The 24,352-nt window shown below is 49.4% G+C and overlaps 2 protein-coding genes across 4 annotated transcripts in view; one reads left to right on the top strand and one right to left on the bottom strand.

The window, feature by feature from the left end:
* Positions 1-24,352, bottom strand: part of LOC138067970 (uncharacterized) — a 164,501-nt gene that overhangs the window by 29,203 nt on the left and 110,946 nt on the right. The window lies entirely within an intron of this gene.
* Positions 105-11,166, top strand: TNFSF4 (TNF superfamily member 4). Its single transcript, XM_068951966.1, has 3 exons — positions 105-2,167; positions 6,752-6,794; positions 8,662-11,166. Exons 1-3 carry the CDS (start codon positions 1,973-1,975, stop codon positions 9,024-9,026), a joined length of 603 nt encoding a protein of 200 aa, XP_068808067.1. The 5' UTR covers positions 105-1,972; the 3' UTR covers positions 9,027-11,166.

Raw genomic sequence — 24,352 nt, 5'->3', positions numbered from 1 at the left:
GATCCGGGTGCCCTGCGGGCCAGGACAGCCCCTGGGCATGCCTTGCCTTGCCTGCAGGACGGGGGGATCCGGGTGCCCTCGCCCAAGCCCAAGCCCAGCCGTCGGCCGCTGCGCGGTGCCGATGCCGGCGCCGATGCCGTTAGCCGGGGGCCTGTCTTGGCTCCCAGGCGCAGTCTGACCGCTAGGTGTCAAGGTCCTGCCTCAAAACCGATGCTCGAAATCACAGGGAAGTGCTCAGAGGCAGCACAGACGCCGCGCGCTGTGGCTGCCGTCAGACGCGTAGCGGAGGAAAGCGGGTCCTTCCCGCTGCCTCCGCTTCCCGGGCGGGCTGGGGAGAAGCCCCTCCGAGGGCTCAGCTCGAGGCCAGCGCGCCTGGCAGAGCAGCTGCTAGCGAAAGCTGGATGAGACTTTCCACATGCTCAAGAACCAACAGAAATTTTGAAAGCTGACCATTTTCCAGTAAGTTTCCATGCTTTTCGTTTTGCTCTTAAAAGGACGCGTTGACCAGAGCGTATCCCCGACCGGACCTCGCAGTTATTGGCAACTCTGAGGTTACTTTTCAAGAACAACACCTAAATGTGTCAAGGATGGGGAGCCTCCCGGCAATTTGTTTACCTGATGGCTGGACTCCCCCCTTCCTTTGATTTATGTTTATAGGAAATATCCTTGCCTAAATGGAAAAACACATGAAAGAACGTTACTTCTGCTTCCCCTGCATGCAGAGTACATGTTTGTCAGGACCTGTGCCTTGTGACAGGTTGAGAGAGAACATTTTGGGGAAGGGAAACTTTCTGACAACTCATCCCTGAAAGGCAGACACACGATAACACTCCCAACGGGCCCGATCCTCACTGGGAGGAAGCGGCGCCTGACTTCGGTCATGATATGCTAATTTACAACACAAAAATCCTGGCTGAAAAAGCAGTGCTGGACTGCCTCAAAAGAGAGTGCACAGCATATTGCCCAAAATGAGTACAGGAGACAGTCCCTGCTGTGGACCACTGACATTTATCAGGTCATAAGCAAATGTCACGAGGAGACAGAGCGAAGGGGAGGTGTCAGGAGGAAAGAGTCAGTGGAGAAGCATTTAATACAGGCCTTCAGATATACAGACATAGCAAGAATTACGTTTGCATTTCCTATGTCCCCGCTGTCCCTAGAGCCAGGCAATCCTCCTCGAGGAGGGCAGCCTGAAGGGCGCACGGAGCGCGGCCTCGGGGGTGTCCTCTCCCAGGGCACTCCCTGGACCGCGGGTTGCAGGCTCTGCAAGAAGGGATGTCCCCTGAGCAAGTCTCAGTTTTCTCCCCCTGAAGTTTCCTGCAACATGCCACCGCTTTAAGGCTTCAAGAGAAAGGTGAAGAGAAACGCGCACTTTCTCTCCCATCCTTTACGCTGTCCACCTGCCTTGCATCCCCTTCTGTTCACTGCTGCTTTACAGAAAGGAGATTTCAGCAGCATCCTATGCTACTAACAAAGGAGGGAGCCAATCCTGTAAACTTCCCACCTGCGGCTGATAGAAAGCTGACAGCTTTTACTGACAGGAGATTTATTGAAGAGAGCGAGCAGTGTCCACCTAACTGTTAGCTGTTGTTTGAAACATCATTTATCAAGCGGTCCACAGCTGTAGCTATGAAAGACATAAACACATCTACTTTCAAAGGCTCTTACTCAAAACTGAACTGGGATGCACTAAATCAGCCCCCACATTCACCAAATAAAAAAAAAAAAAAAGAAAGAAAGAAAGAAAGAAAGAAAGAAAGGAAGGAAGGGGAAATTCAGATTAGTCACAAAGAAGTTCCCCCGCCTGCTTCTCTGTGTGCATAAAGCACTCTCCTGAAGGCACAGTATTCATTTCACCTCTGCTCCTGGGACGGGGCACCCAGCTCTTGTCCATCTCATCGCTGCTGCAGGCACCTGGGACTCTGCTGGGCTCCAGGCCACTTCCCCCAGCAGTCAGTGCAGAGCAGCGGAGATGGACCGACAGCCAGACTTGGAGCCGAAAGGGCAAGAAGATCTCAAAAGGGAACCTGCAGAGGATGAGTGGAAGAGCTGGCAGAGAGGCCAGCTGAGGAGGAACACGCTGTACCTCGTGTCCGCTGCTGCTCAGTGGATATTACTGCTCGCCTGCTTGATCTACCTTGGCATAGGTTCTCTGCAACTCTCGACGGTAAGAGCTCATGTTCAAACCATTGTCTGCTGGCCTGTAAAACTTTGCATGGGCTTTTTAAAGAAAAAGCATTTAGGCTCATCCCTAACCAAAACACTAGTTTTTAACCATTTCCTTAATAATTATCACTCTTTTTTTAACATCTCCTGTCCTCCAAATAACATCTAGTGTCATCAAGCGCAGGGTTTAGAGGACAGGTTATTGCCAAGGGGGATCGTTTCAAGAATGTTCTTCGCACAGCAGCGCTGGAGGTGGAGCAGCTTCCCAGAGAGGGAGGTCTGCCTCCCTAGGGATCTGTCCACTACCCCAAGTCTGCAGCCTTTGGTAGTCACTGATGCATAGTTTCACTTAATTAATGGGATCAGCTGGGTGAGAGTTTACTTTCAACAAGTGCTTGGTGAAGAATGAGAACCCAGGTTGCTTGTAAACATCTCCTGAACTTTTTTTAATATGCCATATGTGCAGGCAGATACGTCAGAAAGAAAACTAACATGTGACAACCCTAGCAAGACCCCTGGCACATTTCAGTGTTCCCCACGTGCATATATACTGGGCTTTGGAAGTAGTCAGCTAGATCTGTAGAGGAAAGTAAGTGTCTCTGTGAATGCCAACAGGACAGACACTGATTATATCACAGAGAGTTTCCTTCACATATAACATCGTCCCAAACTCAGTATAAATAACAGATGCTTGAGACTCAGAATACTTTAGCAAAACTTGCAGCAAATATATTTTCCTCTTTCACATGTTTGCAGACGGGTGGATTGTCAACAACCTTTCACTGCTATTTCAGCGCCGCTTATGCGCTAGCTACTTCTCCTCCCACATCTTCTCCAGGCGCTTTGTAACACTCTTAAAATTGTTATGCTTCATCTTAAGAGAGTTCATTCTTTCCTCCCACTTAAGTCCCGGCAGAGAAACAACGCAGGCTTATAACCATGCAAGGGTTTGATGGCCTAGTGCTCTGGGTCCTCTGCTTTTTAATGGAAACCCAGAGAAGTTGTGGAGTCTCCATCCCCGGAGATATTCAAAACCCGCCTGGATGTGATCCTGGGAAATATGCTCTAGAGAACCCTAGTTGAGCAGGGGGGTTGGACTAGATGATCTCTAGAGGTCCCTTCCAACCTCAACCATTCTGTGATTCTTTGTGAAACCTGACACTTTGTGCAAGTTTCACTGAACGGAGTCTCACAGCAGTTATTAAACTTTTGAATGATATCCCTGACAAAAGATAAGTCTTTTCATTCAGTTCAGTCCTCTTTCTTCTTCTTCTACTACTTGCAATCCAATGGAGAAGAGCAAACTTTCTTGCTCTGCTCAGGACACAGTAACCTCTCTTGTGACCCACTCTAGCTGTGACTCCTGGTTTCTTAATATCTCTCAGTTCCGTAAAAATGTCAACTCAAATCCTCTTCCTCTAGAGGAAGGTGGTGCTGGCTGGCATTGCTGCATGTGAACCTTACAAACCCAAGATGGCAGAAGTTCAGGAGGAGACACAGTACATGCCTGGAGTTTCCCTTCCTCAAAAAAAATGACGGAAACAGGATGCTCAAGGAGTAGTTACTGCAGCAGACGAAAAGTCCAGGCTCTGGGAGTCACCAGAGGACCCTTTCAGTTTTAAACATTTGCTAGGTGCAGGCTTAGAACTGGTTTCTATTATTTTAAGTAGATGACCATAGTCTCCTGTTTTGACTGCACCATGCTGGGCAGAAGAAGTCTCACGGGCTGTACACAGGGGGATTTCATTGGACTGCATTTACAGGGCTCTGTAATATAGCCGCGGATCGACCATATAAAAGTCTAAAGAGGCAACAGTGCTAATCTGCCTTGGCTCGCAGGGTAGTTTAGGGAGACAGGGCTCTATGGAGTTTTCAGAACCGTGGGCACAACATCATCATCATGAGAGTGGTGGGCTTGAAGAGCTGGTCTGTGTGAATACCTGGAACGCTGCCTGGCAGGGCACTGTCCCTGCTCTCAGGAAGAGTTTCCTTCTGCTCTCCAGGGCTGGAGACTGCAGGAGTAACTTCAATAGCAAGACTGTGTTTGATCACTTTCTGTTGTCCTCACAGCTCTTAAAAACCCTGGAGCGTTCAGTGAAAATATAGCATAAATAACATGATGGCACACGCTTGAGAGACGAATGACAGTACCTGCATCTGTGCTTAATAAAAATGGGCAGTGATCTGGCTTTCTGTCATGATGCGGCTTGGAGAACAAGCCTCGGCTGAAATTTCCAAATGAGCAGCAGTGAAAAAAATGCTAGTGATAGTTAGCTTTTACATCTGCAATGCTTGTGACTTCCTGTGTTTGCTGGGATGACCTCCTCTTGCTGCACCAGTTGGGATAAGGCCAAGAACAGGCCACTCGATGAAGTCAGAGGGCATGAAACTCCCTCATGACAAATGAATGTGAGGTAAAAGCCTCAAGCAGGTTTGGGAATTTAAAGACTTCTAATGATCATGGTTTTGCCTGAGAAGAAGAGGAAAAGGTTCAAGAGGAGTAATTTTGCAGAGGTTTAACATAGATAAGGAAGAATTGACCATAATCCTAGAATCTCCTGGTGCGGAGAAGGTATGATCCACTTGCACTGCACAGTAGTCTGTAATCTGTATGAAACAAGGAGTCAAGCACATGATTGCAATGGCCCTCTCAGTTAATGCATCTTGTTGTGGTCCCCTGAGATTTACACCTTCTGCGATATAAACCTATTCCCAAAACTTCTGCCTCCTGACACTGCTCTAGAAATTCCAGGATAATAATAAATAGGAGGTCTTTGGGAACCACTTCACCAAATTTCATGTTTGGGGATCCTGATCAGGCAAAAATGGTGTGGTAACTGTGTAAATGACACAGGAAAATCTGAAGCACTTGCTAAGGAGTCCCTCTCTGAACTGCACACCACATGAAGGCAGAACAGTTGAACAGGGATGAAGAACTTTGTTACTAGCTCACCAACTCCCTCCCACTGCTACAGATGAGTTCTTCCCTCTGCAAAATCTATTAGTAGATAGTTATAAAGTGCCTTGTGATCTTGCGGTAACTGGAATAGAGATGCAAAACAGGTAACGTGCATCAGCAACAACGGGACTGATGTTCTTACAGTTACAGGTTTGTCCCTAACCAGTCCATGTTTAATACAGCCTGTCTACTGGTGGCCAGGCAGGACAGGCTGCAAGGGATGTCGTTTGACCTCTGAAGCTCAGTGGTCCTGTGCTTAACTATTGTCTTGTTGGGAAACTACCTGGAAATCCCAGCTGCCTGAGCCAAGGAGTCAAACGCTTGTGCGTTTAGGCTCAAAGAAAGAGAGTAAGTGTAAGGCTTGAGCTGCTGGACAAGGTCAGTAACTGATGGGCAGATAGTCTCCCTGGAGTTGATGGGTGATCATGCAATAAAAATTTGTATTTGGCATTCGAGCCAGCCTTGCCTGTGGAAAAAGCGGCAAAGCATCAGCTCTAGCAGCACTAGAGGGTGCCAGAGGAGGCCTTTCCCACCGCCCGCGCTCAGCACCCACCTCACAGCTGGCACTGAGCCACTGCTGGGCCCGAGCCTGCAAGCTGCGTGTCGGTACTCATTCTGCAATCTGCTGCTTCCAACGCTCCTCCTGTGCCCAGAGTGAAGAGGCTGCTGTATCAAATGAGGCTAAATATGTAAAAATCAGCCCAATGTGCATCTGACTAGCTCATTTTTCCCTTAGGAAACCTAAGGCATAAATAAAAGAAAATGGAGCAGCAAGCCTAACCTTTCACTCTTTAATCAGGCAAAACACTGAGGACTTGTGGTTGTGAAGCAACTGCAGATTTGGGCCTCCTGTGGTTAAGATGAGACATGGGTTTGAGATGCGAAGTTCAGATTTAAAAATCTAATATAGAAGCCTGGTGTTTTGCATATCTGATCAGTAAGATCCACGTTTCTGTATTCGCATTCACTGTTTCTGTTATACTCATAAAATGCAAGTCAACTCTAAGGGCATCTTAAAGCCCTTTTCACTGAGCCACCAAGAGACACGCATCCTGAGAGAGCCTGATCCAACATGCAGGTAAGTAATTGAGACAGCTTAGTCTGCACCCGTAAAGCCAGGCACACCTCTCAGCGGGGACGAGACAGCAAAGCAGCACATCTGGGTCCCGGCTCCGCAGACAGCCTCGGGGGCGTCATGCAGGGGAGTGCTGCACTGGAGGGCCGGGCCTTCCTCACTCAACGGCTCCATTACATTCGCTGGGTTGATTTTCTAAGCGGGACCAAAACTACTTGGTACGCTCAGGACGGCGTAGCACCTCGCTGACAGCTGGACTGGCAAGGAACTACCGTAAAATTGTATTTAATAATGATAATACAAGCAAGTGAAGAGCGTGGCCGCTTAGCAGCAAGCGTGCATGACCGCGCTGGCCCCGCGGCATCCCGCGCCCGGAGGGGCCGGCGGGGAGGTCCCGGCCGCTCCCCCGGGACCGGGGCCGGGGCCGGGGCCGGGGCCGGGACTGGCGGGAAGCGAAAGCGAAAGCGAAAGCGAAAGCGGCGACGGGCCCGCCCCGGTGCGCGGCCCCGCTCCGCCGGGTCGTTAACGCGGATTTCCCTTCTGTTTTTCAGCCTCGGAGCGACAAAGTCCCGTGGACCTACATCCAGTACACAGGTTGGTGGGCGGCCGGGCAGGGGGGCGGGCGGCCCGGTTCCCCCCGCCGCGTATCTGCACCCCGCGACGGCTCCCGGGGAGCGCTCCCCCGGCACGGCTCCGGCACCCCGCGGTGCTCCCCCTCGCTTCCCGGACGGCTCCCGGTACCTCCGGCGCGCTGCCCCCGGCACCCCAGGAGGACTGCCGGCACCCCGGAGCGCTCTCCTAGCACCCCGGAGCGCTCCCCCGGCACCCCGCAGTGCTCCCCCTCGGTTCCCGGACGGCTCCCGGCACCGCGGAGCGCTCCCCCGGCACCCCAGGAGGACTGCCGGCACCCCGGAGCGCTCCCCTAGCACCCCGGCACGGCTCCCAGCACCCCGCAGTGCTCCCCCTCGGTTCCCAGACGGCTCCCGGTACCTCCGGCGCGCAGTCCCCGACAGCCCAGGAGGGCTCCCGGCACCGCGGAGCGCTCCCCCAGCACCCCGGCACGGCTGCCGGCACGCCGGAGCGCTCCTGCCCGTTCCTGGACGGCTGCCGGTCGCTCCGGCGCGCTGCCCCGGACGGCTCCCGGCAGCCCGCTCTGCCCCGCGGCCCCGGGTCCCGCTCTCCGGCAGCACCGCCGTGGCAGCCGGTGGTCCCTAAAACGCCAGAGGTTGTTAAACACTTCGGGTCACGATAACGGGTATTTCTACTGATGGAGGAAGAAGCCAGGAGAGCTGTCTGGTTGGAAGAGATGCGAAACCTGCCCCAGCAAGTTGGCTAAACCAAAAAAGCAAAAAAGGCGGGGGGAAAACGCAATTTTGGTTGGATCTCTGCAATAGTTACATATTAAACAAGCCTTTACTCTGAAAGAATAAGAAATGTATTTTCGAGAATTTACTGCGTACATACAATACGCTCTTGAGGGTATTTTTGAAACACGTGAATGATTTCCTGATTTATGAAAAATTTAAATGATTTCCTGGGGAATAGCGAACGTATAGCAGAAAGAGCAGTGCTCTGCACACCAAGCTACATTGCACATTTTGCCTGCTGACATACCTCAATAATAGGAGAGAGTATTAAAATATGTCAATCACACTTAAAACATTGTTGGTAGTTACACTTTCAGTGAAGATTTTATAGTAGCAGTGAGTGTAACCGAGTATTATACAGAGAAAGTCATTTTCCTGGAGAGAAAGCTTGGGAGAATTGGCCTCAGCTGGGAGGAGCTGTGTTGTCCGGCAGGAGACCGTGACAAAGTCTTTGCATCAGCATCCCTGGGATCGCAGTCAGTGCACTGGAAACGCAGGAGCACATCTGGGAAACATTTCCAGCATATTTCTGAGAACTGTCACTGCTCATTCCAAGAGAAAACCACTCACACTACAGTCTTGTTTTAATTTCTCCTGGCTCTGCTCTGTCTTAATATGTTTCTTCCTCTTCACTCTCTAGGCTGCTCTTTTATCCTGTCTTATCTAAAAAAAAAAAAAACCCCAAACCCAAAGACATAGACTTGTGTTATCAGCATATCTAGAGAAAGCTCTTTTTCCCTTCCTTTCAGTTCTGGCCACTTTTCTGTCTTCTTGTTTACTGTTTTTATTTCTGTTCCTTTTAGGAACCTGTGCTTCCTAAACTCAGAGGGATGCTGTACTTACATATCTGCATTTTAAGAATGAAATATAGGAAATAGTGGATTAAACAGAAGCTCAGGGGGGTGATTCATACAAACTGGAGCTGTAGTCCAAAAGGCACAGCTTGCTCAGGAACAGGATGCATCCTGTTCTCTATTTCACACTCTTCCTTTCCTATATTTTTCTACCCTTTCCACAGTCAGTCTGTATAAAACCACCCTCTCCCAAGAAGTCATTCGCCTTCATAGCACTCTCTTTGCTTTCTTCCATTCCAGGTAAAAGCGTCGAAGGAACTGCCATGAATCTCAGTGCTGAGACAGGCTCTATTCGTATCAGAAATGGTTCCATCATGATCACGTGCGATGGCCTCTACCTAGTGTCCCTGAAGGGTGTTATCAGTTTCTCTGAGCTGGAGAAAAACAACTCATTGAAGCTGATACTGGGGAAGAAAGATAACAAAACCAGCGAGACCCTCTGGGAGCGAACTCTCCAGGATGATGGCAAGACAGTTGATCTCATCACGATGCTGTACTTGTTTGCTCAAGATGACATCGCCCTGTGGACCAACAGGAACGCCACTGTCAAGGGTTTGTCGTTTAGCCTTGTGTTACTAAGTCCCATCTTCTATTGCCTCCAGTAGAAGATGACACATCAAATGTAACATGTAAAGTACAGCCTTTCCTACCAACCCCGAACTAGAGCCAGCTACCAATACATCCATTTGTGGGAGGCTTGTTCTCACAGGCTGTACTTGTACTGGAAGACTGCTCTAACCTTCTGCCTTGGGGCTATGGAAAGTCTCAGCTGGAGTGAGATAAGTCCCAGTGCAAACGGGCTTTATGTCGTGCATGTCATATTCATCTCTTTGGAGCTCTATGCACCTATTTTGCTCTCTAGGATGGATCTTTCTAACACTGGAGAAAACACTGGATGCAAGGAGCCCTTGAGGAGAACAAAAACGAAAGCCAAAGTCACTCAGCTTTGCTCAGATTCAGAGAAACCCTGGGTTTCTCTATTTATTTGACAGTATCTGTATATAATAAAAATGTGCTGTACATTTGCTAAAATAAAAGTCTGTTAAATCAGGAAGATACCTCAGGTGTCTTGAAGCCATTTGGAGAATGGAAAGAACAGTTCCGCTAAACAGCCCTTTGCCTGGCAAGGCAGGAGAAAGTGAGGGAGCGGCAAGAAACTTCTTTTGGACTGATTCTGATAAATGCTGTCTGACAGGTAAAGGCAATGAAAGACAGACAGTATTTGGAAAGGAGCTAACAAGATTGCACTGAACAGCAGAAATACTGGCCCTGCAGTGACTATGGGGTTTTTAGGAGCAGCTTTTAAAAGAGATGATAAGAACTGGCTGTTCTAGCTGGCTGCAGACTGCTGAAGCCTGAGCCAAGGAGACATCTATTGGGGTGTTTATGTCTTGACATCAGCTCTCAGATGCATTAAGCTGAAGAGGAATCCCCCTCAAGCATGTATACCCAGACTCAGAATTGGCTTGACCCAAAAATAAGATCCAGGCATGTAAAGTTTGGAAAAACACAAAGACTCTGGTTTTGGTGGGTTCTCTGTAATGGACTTAGTGAGACCTGCAGGTCTGCACCTCTTTTCTGCTGGGATGGTTCAGACAGGTCCTGTGAGCCTCCTAGCAGACCTAGCCAAACACACACATCCCGGAGAGCTTCACAGGCCTGACCTCCACAATGTGCCTGTGCACCCGTATGCAACCTGCCCTCGCTCCCGTCGAAGTCAAGAGACAGATGGCTCTCAATGCCTTATGGCTGCACACCCCTCTTCTCATTACAGCTTGCAGCTGCTGAGGACAAGGACTGCCCTTCCCAGGCTGACAGTAGCACGCGATCTGAGCACACAAGAACCCACCATGGATACAAACCCTCCTTATTGTGGGCTTGCTCTGAGAAGCAGAGCTGCTGATGGGGCTTAGGTCCTGGATGGGGCCAGGAGCTGCAGTTCACACTGCCCTGGTTCAGAGGGGTTTGCTATCTCCAGCAGGACAGCTTGTGTGGTGGCATGTACAGCCAACAACTGTTACATCTTCAGTTGAAGAGGGTCACATTTCAAGGGCAGGTTGATGACTGGGAGCAATCCCAATGAACTCCAGCAGCCTTTCAGCATCTCCCTGCTGACTGTACACTCCAAAGTGGTTGTTAAAAGTATTTATGTATTTATACTCTAGGCATAAAAACAGTATTTGACGTTTCTTAGAAACACTGGGAAGGCTTCAGACTTTAGATTGTCAGTGCTAAGCTCTTTGCAGATGCTCTCAAATCCCTGGGACTTTCCTGTCACGCAGCGGTGGGTGGCAGGCACCGTGCTGCCACCCACCTTGGCTCCCCAGCTCCTTGCCAAGCATGCCACAGGGCTCAGGTGCCAAAGGGAGCTTAGGAAACCTTCCAGGCTTTGAGGCGCTTTTCCGTGTGCTTTCCACTGTTGTTGACAGGTTTGATGTACCTCCCGCCCGAGAGGCCCACGGGAAGCCTCCATGCTGAAGCAGTTATTCGTTCGGTGCTGGGAAGCAGCTTTTTCTTATCTTGGGACTGAAAAGGCCTGGGCTGACCTGTACCTACAGGGTGCTGCTGCCCAGCTGCAAGGGGCTTTTTGGGCTTTTACCACGGGCTATCCAACTGCTTCTCTGCCCACCACTGAGACCAAAAGCAGCTGCCAACCTGACCCAAAGCTATGTATTGTCATGCTCCTTGGCTGAAATGAGAATGTTTCCTTTCCTAAAAGTTAATAAAACTTTCTTTTGTAAAGTTTGGGCTTGCAGTGTCCCTTTGTTGGGGGGGGGGACCCTGATTAATTATGCATTTGACTGCATTTGAGCAGATACCTTCACCAGTATGAAAAGTATATGACATTTTCATGTACTTTTGCTTTGACAGATCAGCTGCAGTTTCAGTTCTCCCCAAAGGGTACGCAAGTCAGGTCCTTCCTAACAAACAAGCTTGTTCACAACTTTGGCCAACATAGGCCAGCTCATGTTACCAATATGAAGAGGTGCACAGGCTGCAAGAAAGCTTAAGCCTAAAGGGCTATTGGATTTGTACTGCAGAAAGGACCAACCTTTCTCCTTGTTTAGAGTAGGAGAGGGCATTTCACCCAGTGATTCGTCTATACTTTGAGGCTGAAGTAGGAGATGTATATGTACATATAGATGTATATATAGACATCCTTGTCTTGAAATAAAAATTGAAATAATTCATTTCCAGACATTAATTGCTTGAGGGGCTAACTATCCTCACCACTAAGTTTCCATACTGCCAGTGTCTGTTTGTATCTTGTAACACCTTCTTCCACAAAGTTGGTGTCTTTGTTGTGAGACAGGTTAATTTTGTTATTGGGGTTGTTAAGGTCTTGCAGGAGCTTGTGGATGGTGCTGAAGTCACATCTTACAGCTCTGCTTGGCCAGGTCAGTGCACTGAGCTTTTAGGTCAGCCCTCACAGATCATTAGAGCTTGGGGTTTTGAAGTGCAGGGCCTGGACTGGTCACTCTCCAGCCATAGTCCCTAACGCTCCCTGGACGGACAGTGTGTTCTGCCTGTTTCCGCTTACCATGTCTCTGCTCATAACAGTCATAAATTGAAATAGGCCTCCCCGACGCATGGGGACCTCATGGTCTGTCCTTCACAGGTCTTTTCATGAGACCATTTCACAGAACATGGTTATCAAACAGTGATTACTGAGTCATCCCCTATTTTAAAGCAGTCTCCACTTACACTGTGTCTTATATTCAACACACGTAATGCTGTATAAACTACAGAGGTTCCCCTCTCTCTCCTCTTTCCCACCTCCTCACATGTGTAAATCGAAGGAGAGCATGACAAAGCTGATGTAAGAGCCACGATCACCCTTTGGGAAGGAGCTGGCTGCTTTTGCACCCATCAGACCAACAGGGCTCCTGCTCCCTGGTCGTGCACAGAGATGGGAGCAGGTTACTGAGAGCAAACAACCTTCCCTACCAGTATCTCAGACGTGAGGGCCATAGAAAAGTAGTCATTCATAGGTGCTTCAGTGACTGAGGTTTAGACCCCAGAAGAGGAAAGCTGGTCGTAGCTCAAGCTATTTTTGATCTTTTCTCACTGTTTCATGAATCAGTCTGAGTAAATCTGCTGTTCTGAGGCCAGTCCCAGAACGCAGACCTTGGGGTCGCAGGAGAGGCGTTTGCCAGGTTTGCGTGTCCCGCCGCGAGGGCTGGATGCAGCTGCAGCAGCAGCGGTCACTTCAGAAGAAACTATAGACAACAGCACCGGGCACAATGGGCTGGGGGCTGTTTGTCTTTAAGTTGGTACAAGAGTCAATGAATAGAAACATTTAACCTCCTTTCACGTCCCTTTACAAGTCATCTCCTTTACTACCACAAACTTTTACCAATAATGCTGGATAATGAGCTTGTGGTTTTTAGGCACCACTTACATTTCATCACTAGGCATGAGTCATAGTTATTGCCTGTCCACCTCATTAGCAAGAGAGAACGAGAAAGCTGGAATGTCTTTGGCAAAGTGCAATCGATCCAACTGCTGTAAAGCTAGCACTGTCCAATAGAGACAGCAGAAAACAGAGGAATCTAGTTTCTACATCCAAGTATCAATATGGATAAAAGTCATATGAAATCCGACCGTTTCCTGCAGTAACTGGTTGGGAAAAAAGACTTACTAGACTTTTCTCAGCAGTATCCAAAAGGCCAGTCAGTAGAGCTGCGCTGACAGGCAGCCCCTAGTTGGTGGTTACTGTTTTCAAAGGGATCTGGACCAGGGATGCTCACTTCCACAGGTGCAGGCATCTGCTAAAAGCAAAATGACTTAACGGTAGCTAAATGCTCACTGGGGATGGCAGAAGGGAAGTGGGGTCAGGCCAGAAAGGGAGAGTGGCAAGAGAACTGCAGAAGGATTTATTGTTTGCTTGTGAGCCCAAAAGCCGGGGAGGATCACAGGATTACAGTTCTCCAAGCTGATGAGGAAGGCTAGGAAGGGCTAAAAAGCTGGGAAAGCAGAACAGAGACTGAAGGTACATCTCCACGTGAAGGTGCTAAGCAGCGAGCTCACAGGCTAGCAGCCATCTGGCATCCTGGAGCAAAACATATTCCGGCACCACCCTGTATGGCATGCATGCAGAGACTCCCAGAGCTCATGACATCAGGAAGCAGGAGCCTGAGGGCTGGAAAACCCTACAAGTCAAGGGAGGAGGAAGCTGCTTGGCTGGCTGACCCGCCCTGGGAGAGGAGGATGCTGGGCAGAGAGACAGGGCGAGCGTGAGGAAGGAGAGCTCTGGAGACACATGATGCCAGGAACAGGGCTGTGATTGTGTTTGGGACTTTTCAGGACCACGGGGTAGGAGACACGTCTAGAGGGGTTTTTCTCCCATGAGCCCATGCTCGGTGAACCGTGTCTCAGCAAACGGCTAAACACAACTGCTGCCTCCTCAAGCACCTGCTTCCTCCTCCTAATGCAAGGGCCTTGCACAATTACCTGTTAAGTACGAGAGCCGGTGCTCTGTAATACTTCTTTTCTCTTAATGAAGAAAGGTTGTCCCAAAGGGAAGAGCATCTGTATCTTTACAAGCTAGAGCTGCTCACATGCATAAACATGCGTTCACGGTCATGCCCTCACACTTTCTCTTGTCTCTGCAGTTTGCCGAGGTTGGTGGCCCATACTGCTCCTCAGTGGCACTGGAGTGTGGAGCCAGGCCTCCAGCCAAGGCAGCTGGATGCTCCGTCAATGTTCCTTCAGAGAATAAATAGGACAAGCTTTGGGGCAAGTCAAAACTTGATGTGGGCTGAACTGTGCTTTCCTGATAACTACCCTCATTATTGGCTTTAAGTCAAAATTCATACCAGTTTACTGGCAATCCAGAGACCTGTTTGCTTTACCTCGGAAGAAGAAACTGGCATTGAATGCACCTCAGAGGATGAGCAAACATTTACCCTAGCCTAGGATCTGGTTCATAATATACACAGCAACCTTATAATTTCACCATCAAGTAGAGCCCTGAGACAAGATATCGTGGGTATTATCTCATGGAGGTCAAGGGCCTCACTGTCCTTTGTCTGATGGGTTAATTTCAGGTTTCTATTACTGTTAATGTCTGATACTGGGTTTACCATCACCAGCACAGAAGCATTAGCAGGGCACATACATCCAATTGGAACAAAGAGATGAGATTTGGTTTCAGACATCACTTGGGATTACGTGCAGCAATTTAAACTATTCGTTGATCTGCTTCTCCATCCATCACTTCCCATAACAGCCAGAGTATGTTAACACACCAGCCAAGAAGAAACTTCTTTTACTGGTACAAAGAACATATTTTTTGACAACATGAAGGGCTAATTTTGGTGGCTGCTCATCAGCTCTGAAAAGCCTCCAGCCCAGATTGTACATTGTCTCCAGCAGTATCCACCTTTTACAAGAAAAGATTTGCTCTAGCTTGCACAAGCAAGATCCCACTGTCTTCTAGTTAGCTGCAATAACTGAAGTCACCTCCCGGCTACACCTGAAGTTAGGCTCAACTCCCTTTCTGAGAAGTGTCCTCTCCAGAAGCAGGGCAGGCTCAGTGCTCCTGCTCCAGAGCTGCACGGCCCACACACTGGCCCTGACAGTTATGCTGACTGTATTTTCGTAGACACAGCCAGGGACCTCAGCTGCCTTGAACCAGGCAGGAACTGGGACACTCTTCCTTGCTACTGCATGTATAGTCACACGCAACCTTGCCTCTTGCCTGGGTTACTGAGAACAACAGCAATAACAGGAAGAGCAGATGGAGAGAGCTCACTCCCAATGACCCTTCAGACTTTCCCATGCAGCTGGGGCCAAACCGTGACCATCAGCAAGGGCAATGCTGCAGGAGGGAATGGGCTGAGTTGAACACCAGAGTCCCTAGTGAACACAGTCCCGAGCAGCAAGCTATGGATCCTCCGAGATTTCAATGCTGTGTGATGCTGAGGCGTAAGAAAAGCTGTGTCAGAACGAGAGAAGAAGCTGAATCACTACCTGAAACCTGAGCTTAGTGGAAACGACCTCTTCTGGGTAATTAATAACTACTCCACCCTTGCCATGCTTCATATTGTAAACACAGCCAATCATAAAAGCGGAGATAGACAAAACCACCAAACACCAGCTCTGAAGCCGCAGTCAGGTGCAGAGGTAGACAAACCATACGTAGAGAGACAGAAGGCATGAGAGCTGCCAGCTGCTGAAGACCATTCACAAATTTTATCTCACAGAAGGTATTGAGCCAGCATTTAAATGGATAAAGGGAGCCTAGTGGGAAAAGGCTGGAAGGATCTTTCAAGCAGATGGCTTCGCAGAGCCAGCACCCCCACCCAAGGAGCGGGGGGTGAAAACCTCCACCTGCGATAGGAGCTCCCTCCGTGGCTGGGAGCAGCCTACTTGCCAGCACAAGGCCTGCTCACCCCTGGATGGCACCTCTTGCTGCACACAAACTATCTAGGACAGCATTTCGAAACCCAGGGAGGCCACAAACACAAACCATATAATAAGACCAGTGAGTACTGCTTTTGACAGGTTAGTGCTATGACAGGGTATATCAAAGAGCATGATGACAAGTCTGTGACCTCTGTTAGGAATGAATTCAGAAGGTCTTACCTTCCCAGGCACAAGAAAAATTGCTATTACAGATACTGGTTGTTCATATGGTGAACAGGTGGCAGAGAGAGGCTCTCCAGCTTTTATGCTCTACGATTGAAACTGGGAAGAGGGTGGAAGGAAGCACTCGGCAGTGCCAGCTGCCACCTGTATCGTAGGGTCTCCGCCCAGGAAGGTGCGGGGGACAGATACCCTGACGGTGCTCAGGGTCCTGCAGGCTGCCAGAGTATCGGGGCTTATTGGCACCCCAAGGCCAAGTGAAAAACTGCTAATTCATACAGTGCCAGGCATAACTGTGCTACAAATTACTACAAATCCTATCAGGCTGTAAAATCACATGGTTTTAAATAAGAATTAGTTTGGTTTAAAAACAATGTAAAAGGTTAGATTACTCAGAGGATATAGCTCAGTCATAGTGAAAGAATACAGTTATCTCTTAAGTAATAAGAGATGCTCAGATAGTAATCTGTTGAGGGGCATAGGCATAAGCACATTGATTAACCTGCTTTGCTCAGCACTGATGCCTATCAAATGCTTCGCTTATTGTGTGCCTTTTTCTTGGGCCTAAAGCTGTATTATAATCCCACTCTGAGGCGATGATCTTCTGGCCTTGTGATTCTGTAGTGTAACTCTGAATGAGTAGCTTTGCCCATTTCAGCTCTCTCCTAGAGAGGCTGAGACCATATGGTCACCGGAGCTCTGAAAAGCAGTGGGGATACGAAAGCAATGTGTTTTTGTTCTTTGCCCTATTTCTCAACCTCCGGTCCCAGACTGAGCATAGTGGGTCAGACCTCAGGGCGCAAAGCTTTGTCTTTCTCCTTCTCCTGCCCAGCGTCATCAACAGAAAAATTATTGAGCATTTTGGAGTGCTTCAAATGCACATACATTCAGTATCACTCCTGCAAAACAGCCATTTCTACCATATCCAGGAAATTGCAACAACTAATTAAGGTTAAGTGGAGACTGTGGTTACAGATATTGTGCCACTAGTGTCTGAGCACTTTAGATACTTGGGAGCATTCACCTCAGCTTGGCTATTTCTAAGTCTGTTTTGCAATGCTTGCATTTCCTGCTCCATCCTTCACTACTGCCCACACTTCCTGTAATACTCACTTCTGCTAAGGGCAAGGCATACGAATTCAGGAATATGGTGGGAAAATGAACCTAAGACGCAGGAAGATGAAGGCCCAGTTTTGTTTGAAAGGGACCTGAATGCCTTTCACAGCCTGAAATGCCAGAACAGGCCTGGGGTCTTGCAGGACATGCTCTGACACTGCTCAAAAAATGAGGAGTTTCATTCTCTTTTGCTCAGGTTGCAGCCAGCCAAAAGGTTAATGCAGCAAGAGATAAGATAGAAAGTCACCCTCAGGGAAGCTGTTAAAGCAGCCCTCCATCAACTCAAGCACTAACTGAGACAGACAAATAGAGCTTTTAAAAGCCCATATTAGCACCAGCACTCCCAGGTAATGTGTTGGGGGAGCCATGGGGGCTGGTAGGACATGTGTCATGTTTTGGGCCAGCTTTTGCCCCCTCCCCACCAGGCCTACCACCAGCCAGCCCTAGCTGGGCTGTAGCTAAAGCAACATGCACCGGGGTTGGAAACCTCGCCTGCCATGGCGCCTTGTGACAGCAGATTGCTCTTCAAGGTGTGATTCTCCCCGGAAAATGTGACTTCCTCACAACAAACTGCTGTGCTGCATATGCTAAATTGGATATGTCTCCTCTAAACTAGGAAGTTGGTGGTTATTAACGTAAACACCTGCTGCAGCTGCGGCAGGATGCGTTGGATTACCGCCAAACTTGTGCACTCCCAACGGAGCAGGCAACTGTGGAGCCCAGGCTCTTCTCCATGTCCCAAAAGCTGCCCCAAGCGCAAGGCCCCTGGCCCCAAGAGGGCAATCTTGCTCACCCTCCACAAGTGACAGAAAGGTAGGTGCCTACAAAGCCCTGCAGAGGGCAATCCAGGCCGCCTCACCTCCATGCCTCCTTCTCATCTAGGAGGCTGGAGCAGGCCAGGAGGAAGCCATGGGCTAGTCTTCCCCTCCACAGGCAGCCTCTGAGGTCACCACTGGCCACATGGGACTCCCAGTACCTGCCCTTTGCATGCCAGCCCTGCCAAAGACCAGCATTTGGGTCCTGCTAAGTTGGAGGACAGTTGTCTGCAGCCACCAGGCCATGGGATACTGGGGGCAAAACCATGTTGAAGACTTTCTGTTGTAACTTAGCATGTTAGTGTGGCCCTAAGCCAAGAGCCATGAGTGAAGAAAGGCTAGGGCTGGAGATCTACTTTCTGTTCCTAGCCCTGGTTTTGGTTTTTATCCAAAAAAGGGCCTAATATAGAGTTTGCAAAGGATATCCCACCCTTTTGGCTGGACTTGGGTTCCCTCCGGCTTAGCCCTGTCCCATCACTTTTGCATGGTGGCTCAAACTCAAGAGAAAGGTTGGAGATGAAATGAGAGGCCTCGTTCTGGGTGCAAGTCTTCTCTCAGGCTGAATGAAGCCTGCTGCTCATCTCCCATGTTGGGCATAAATCACCATGCAAAAGCAGGCCACAACTGTCCCTAGCTGAATTCTGGTCTTCATCTGATTTTTCAAGTTTCCCCGGGGATGGGGCTTTAGGTGATTTCCTGCATCCGCCTGGATTGCAACAGAACTTGAGCAGGAAGAGAAGAAACAGGCATTTTCTGAGAACAGGCACATTGGGTCATGTCAAGATGGCAAAATTAGTTGCCCAGAGAGCTTCAGGCTGAACAGAGAGGCTCCTAATTACCATAGATCCCAATGAGCTCAGACAGCCTTGAGAAGAATATGCCTGGAGAGGCTGCGGAGGATGTCCCTAGATCTATGAGGCCTGAATGCCACTCAGCATGCTGGGAGGCGGCATAAACAAGGTGAATGCCAGCTAGAGTGTGTGGGTGAAACACCTGGCTCTCTGTAAGCAAGGAAGCTGTAGGTGGATCCCAGTGTTGCGGAGGTGGAAGCTCCCAAAGGATTGCGTCACAGCGGGTGTGAGGGGGCTGGCTGTGGCCCAGCAAGGCTGCCCTGCCATCACAAGAACCTTCTTGCATTATTTTCCTGGGATGCCCTGAAGTCAAAGTGCTTGCAAACAAAATACATCCCTTTCCTGTTGCACCTTGCCTACCTCCTCCTCTTCTCCTCCCCCTCACCCCGGGAAGCACACCACGCTACACGAGATCATCCAGCTATGTGTCTGGCGGGCAGAGGAATCTGTCAGCAACCTGTCAGCTTCGACAAGTTCGGCAATTTCACCTCACTTAGCCAAGAACAGCAGTAAAAGAGGTTGCTTTGCTTTTGCCAGGTGGGAGGCTGAAGGGAGAGGCTTTCCCAGGGTTTAATAATTAAACAGGGGAGCAACAGATGCCAACTGGCAATGCCAGATGATCAGTTTCCGGGCTGGGCCGAAAACTTCATTAAGGTTACAAAACTCACTGAAGTTTCTTTTCTTTTTGCTGAGTCTTCTTCAACGTTTCTTTCTAAAGGTAAATAGAGAGGGCAGATAAGTCAATAGAGAGGGCTATCTTTCACTTCCAGCCCTCCACACACTGCCAGGGTGTGCAATATCTGGTAAACTGCGCTTTGACCGCTTGCTATATTCACTCTCGGGGCTGAGCTTGAGCGAATCGCCTTGCCTTCCCAGCTCTCAATCTACAAATGAGCTCACTCTTGGCACGTATCATGGTAAGGGTAAGCAGAAGCCAAACATGGACCGCTCTACTGTCATAGGGGGAAAGGGATGATTAAGTTCAACTCCTTTTCCATTCAATATACCCAACACATAACCTCTGCACCATTCTCTCCCACCAACAAAACATGAGAAGGCCAAAACCTGATACCTATCAAATCAAAGCTTCTGGGAAAGAGGCTGTTCATTTCCCAGTGGTGAACTTCAGGAGAATGCTGCTACCCCTGCTACCTCATGCACGTGTTGCAGCTCGGCAATGCTAACAGAGGTAAAATACTGGTCTTCTGATGGCCACGTGTTGCACAGCTGCTCCGAGCACACCCAGGAAACAATTAGTTCAAACATTTAAATCCCCTCTGGAGTCCTGCAGGCATCAGCAATGCACTGCAATACCAAAGCCAGAGAACTGAGTAACAAGGAGAGGTTTTGAGAGGGGAAAATAAGTATAAATACAGTGATAGATCAACAGAGTGCACGTAAGTCACAGGGAGTGAGGCCTGGGTCTTGGCAGAGGGATGAGGGGATGTGCTTAGCGCCAGGGAGCCGGTTGGTATGATGGGCTGCAAGGCCTCTGGACATGAACTGCAGTACAGGTTTGAGCATACAGGAAGCGATGGCTCTAGAAGGTCTCCCTCAAGCACGATCCCTTTGAAACATCCACTCTCAGATTAGATTTTAGGTAAAGGCTTGTGACTGTTCTTAATTGGAGCAAACATACTGGATTTGGGTCAAATTTGAGCCCACTTGGCTTGTCCACTGTTATACAAAGTTCAACAGAAAGGTAAATACTTGGGAAAAAAGTCAGGTCCCAGGTCCCCAAGGCTGGGTGCCCAAAGTCACAAGATTAGCAGCTAAGGCTGACTCCTTTTGCCTCCACATCCCTGCCGGGCAATGCTGCTCTGGGGGGGCTGCTTGGGCAGCATCCCTGCAGCATGCCAGGGCACAAGCCGCAGCATGGGAGTGCCCGATGGAGCGCTACTGGGGGTGAGCCTGGCAGTGTGGGGCCATGGGGTGGGCGCTGTGCAGTGCGGAGCTGCACAAAGCCTAACTGGGAGGGTTTAGCTTTCCTCCCAGTGAGTTCTGGCCAGCCGGTGCCTTGAGAGAGGAGGAAATCCCCTCTTACAAAGCACATGTCATCAAGGTGCGGGGTTGCACAAGCTGGGGTGAGGAAATGCACTCAGGACGCTCATACAACTCTGGCCCTAGCGTTTCCAAACGCTGACTTTGCTGATAAGGGCGGTGGTTGTTCAAATGCACAAAGGAAATAAAATCAGCGCCTGACCATCCAGCGCAAAGGGAGCCAGATGGGAAGAAATGATCAAATGTCTGCAGATGAGGCTACGGGAATGTGATTTGCCCAGCCACCCCAGAGCAAAGCTGCACAGGGAGCAGGGAGAGACCACCGCCAGCCTGAGACGTCATCTGCTGCTGGGCCACCCACCCAGTGCGGCTTGCGCTATGCTTCCACTGCTAAAATGACTGGAAGCGCAGCGCTGCTGAGGATTTCGTTCCTGACAGGCTGGCCAGGAACGCGCACGTGGCTCTGACCAGGGCTGTGCATAACAGCGGGGCCTTGGTTTCATTTTGCCGGCAAGGACAGAGGCGGAGGGAGGCAGGCTGCCAGACGCTGATGCAATGGAAGATGCTGATTTGTGATGCTTTCGGAAGGATTAGAAGAAGAAGGATTTCAGTGGCCGAGAGCGGGTGATGCAAGCGTGTCAGCTCCGGGCTGCAGAAGAACTGCACCAACGCTTCGCAGCTTTTGGGAGGATTTCTTCTTTCACATTGCAGCGAGCTGGGATCTCTGCCAGATGAGGAGTAGGATGGATGAGTAAACAAACAGCGCTTCACTTTCTTAAAGCAATTAGGAAGGAAAGTGAAACAGCTGAATGAGATAACACGGCAACTGCTCTTTTTCCCTCTCTTGGCTCTTTGCTGCCACATGCCCCAGGTACAGGGCATGCCCTGCGTTGGCGCACCGTGGTATGCCCAAGGATGACTCCGCATACTCCGTGGCATGCCTGAGGGCCCCATGATTTCACATGAAAAACCTTTCTCTAAACAAACCCCCACACCATTAGGAGGGACATTGCTCCATGCTCTTCCCACACGAGGAATGTCTGGGTTTTACAAGGAGGAGCCAAGTTGTGCTGTTATGCAAACAGCAAGTAAAAAGAGAAGAAACCAAAAGCATGGGGCACATCTGCAACTGAAGTAAACTCACTTAAACCAATAAGCTGATCTCTTTGCTAGCCAAAATCTCTGCAGCTCCACTAGCAGCTGTGGGCCACGTTGATGAGACTTAGCTGAAGCCCCACTGGAGCCAAGGTGAACGCTTTGCTACCATGAGACTCCATGATTCAGGTTACTCTGCTATGGTGAAGAGCTAGATATAAAAGACCATATGCAGGCTCTCAAGACTGGACACCAAACCAGGAGTGTTACTGAAGGGCAAGGCTAGAGTTCAGTCTGGGAACCTAGAGAAAGGATCTGAAAAAATGAGAAGCAATTCAGAAAGGAGAAAATGCAAATTTATACTCTTCCTGAGCAGGAATAATCTAATAAAAATACATTAAGAAACCAATGGTTTGGTAAGGATTTGGTAGAAAAGCACCTGGGGACTACAGTATGCTAGGACCATGCTGAAGATGAAACTTGGAGGAAAAGGCAAACCTCACATTGTACATAAAAACGGAACCTAGAGTTACCTGCCTGTCCTGCTCTGCTCTGCGGAGGCTGCAGTCAGAGGGCTACATCCACTCCCACATGTTGCCCCTCAGGAAAGGGCATGAATCAGTCATGCATAATCTAAAGGAAAATTGGGATATTCAGAGGCATAGAAAACACCTCTTAAGAGTCTCATGGTCCTCTGGACAGACTTCAAATCCGTAAATGACTGATGCAAAAAGAAAGGGAATAACTTGTTCTCTGTGCCCATCGTGGATATGAAAGAGGTCACAAGCTCAGGCTGGGAGCCCACAGGAGACCAAGGAGAAACTCCATGTTTTTAAGGACAGTGGAGGCTTGGAATAGAGGGCCTTTAAGAGCAGTTTAGACAAACCCCTTTTAGGTACTACGCATGTTCCAGTGACCCTGTCTTGGGATGAGGAGAGGAAGCAGAGGATCTCTCTGGGGGGTGGTACGCTCATAGGCATCAGGGACGCAAGCTGGAAGAAGCAGAGGGAGAGAACAAGCACCAGCTTTCTGGCACAGCTTCACTGAAACAGATGCAGCTTTGGAAACTCAGTCACCCACCTTCCCGCAAAAGGACCGAGTCAAATAGACTTCCCAAGGCCCGTGCAGGAGCACTGTGATGTTCTGGCTAACCTGAGGCCACCGGTGCTTGGTGAGGGAGGAGAGAGCACAACACCAGACCGGCGACTTCCGTTTGGCCTCTTTAAAAGAGCTTGTGCCGTAACAAGAACTTTTCCGCCGTGTCCCTTTCGCTCTTGTTTCTGCTAACACTCGCGCTCTTGCACCACAGCTCTCCAGTCCTCAAGTTAGTCCCAGACTGTTACCCTTGCAGCCCTCCTCCACGAGCGCTGACAGCTTAAACAGCCTCAACCACCCTGGCTCTGCGCGAGCCCCTCCGAGGGCCTGAAGCAACGAGTGTCACAAAAGGTTGGACCCAGATCCCTGACGCAAAGACAGCCCTAAGCCATTTCTAACCGCTGGGCCCACGTGGAGAACTTATTCAAAGATTATCGATATTGCTTTATGGTTTCTTTGTGTTTTACGGCTTTTCATTAGGCTGTTTGATGAAGACTGTCAAGCCTTGTCTCAATATGGCTATATGCAAACCACATAGTGCTGACGCTGCCTTTGTGCAGCTTCCTTTGGCGAGATTTCTTCCTGTTATGGTTTCTGATAGCTTGCAGATGGGCTTCTTTTACAGTTAGTGTTTACAGGCATTGCCACTGAAGGAAACAGAAGAGTTAACTAGAGAACGTGGAAAAGAAAGTGGCTAAATATAACTCAATCATTTGAGTCGTGTCTGACACATCCTCCTTCACAGGAAAGAAACAGGAGAACGAAGAACGCATAAAACGAGGCAATCACTTTTCTTCTTCCTACTGAACGGAAATTGGTCAGGATTATAGGTTGAACTCTCTCCTCTACTTCCTAAAATACATATTTTATCTGGCTGTCAGGGTACGTTCCTGGTTACTGCCCAATTCCATGATAGCAGCCCACTTGCCAAGGGCTGCAGAAGACCGAAAGGGGATATAAGCCCGGGCAGAGGGAGGCAGGACCCCAGAAAGCTGCTCCTGCAGTGCAGGGAAGATGGTGAGCTCAGCCCAAGGACCAGGACAGACCCATCTGTACTCACTCTGTTGCAAAAAGTCCCTTCATACATATCCAGTGTGACTCTCTTTTTGACTTCAGCCATTTCCACAGAAGCCTGTGATGTTTTGGCCTGGTACAAGCTGCCCTTTTTGACATGTGTCAACCATCACTTGCCCAGTTCGCCCTGCAAGACTGTCCCTTAAAGCATAGACCGTGAGCTCCTGTTTTGGCTCCCCCACAGCTGCCTTCGCTGCAGTGCTCGGAAAGCGGCAACTGGGGCAGGGAGTATCAGACCAGCGCTGACAGGGGCAGGAGAGAAAATAGCCGAGCACTGTCACTCTAGGAGAAAGG

This window comes from Struthio camelus, chromosome 8 (genome assembly GCF_040807025.1).
Source record: "Struthio camelus isolate bStrCam1 chromosome 8, bStrCam1.hap1, whole genome shotgun sequence".
NCBI lineage: Eukaryota > Metazoa > Chordata > Aves > Struthioniformes > Struthionidae > Struthio > Struthio camelus.
This window is presented reverse-complemented; position numbering and strand designations above follow the sequence as displayed.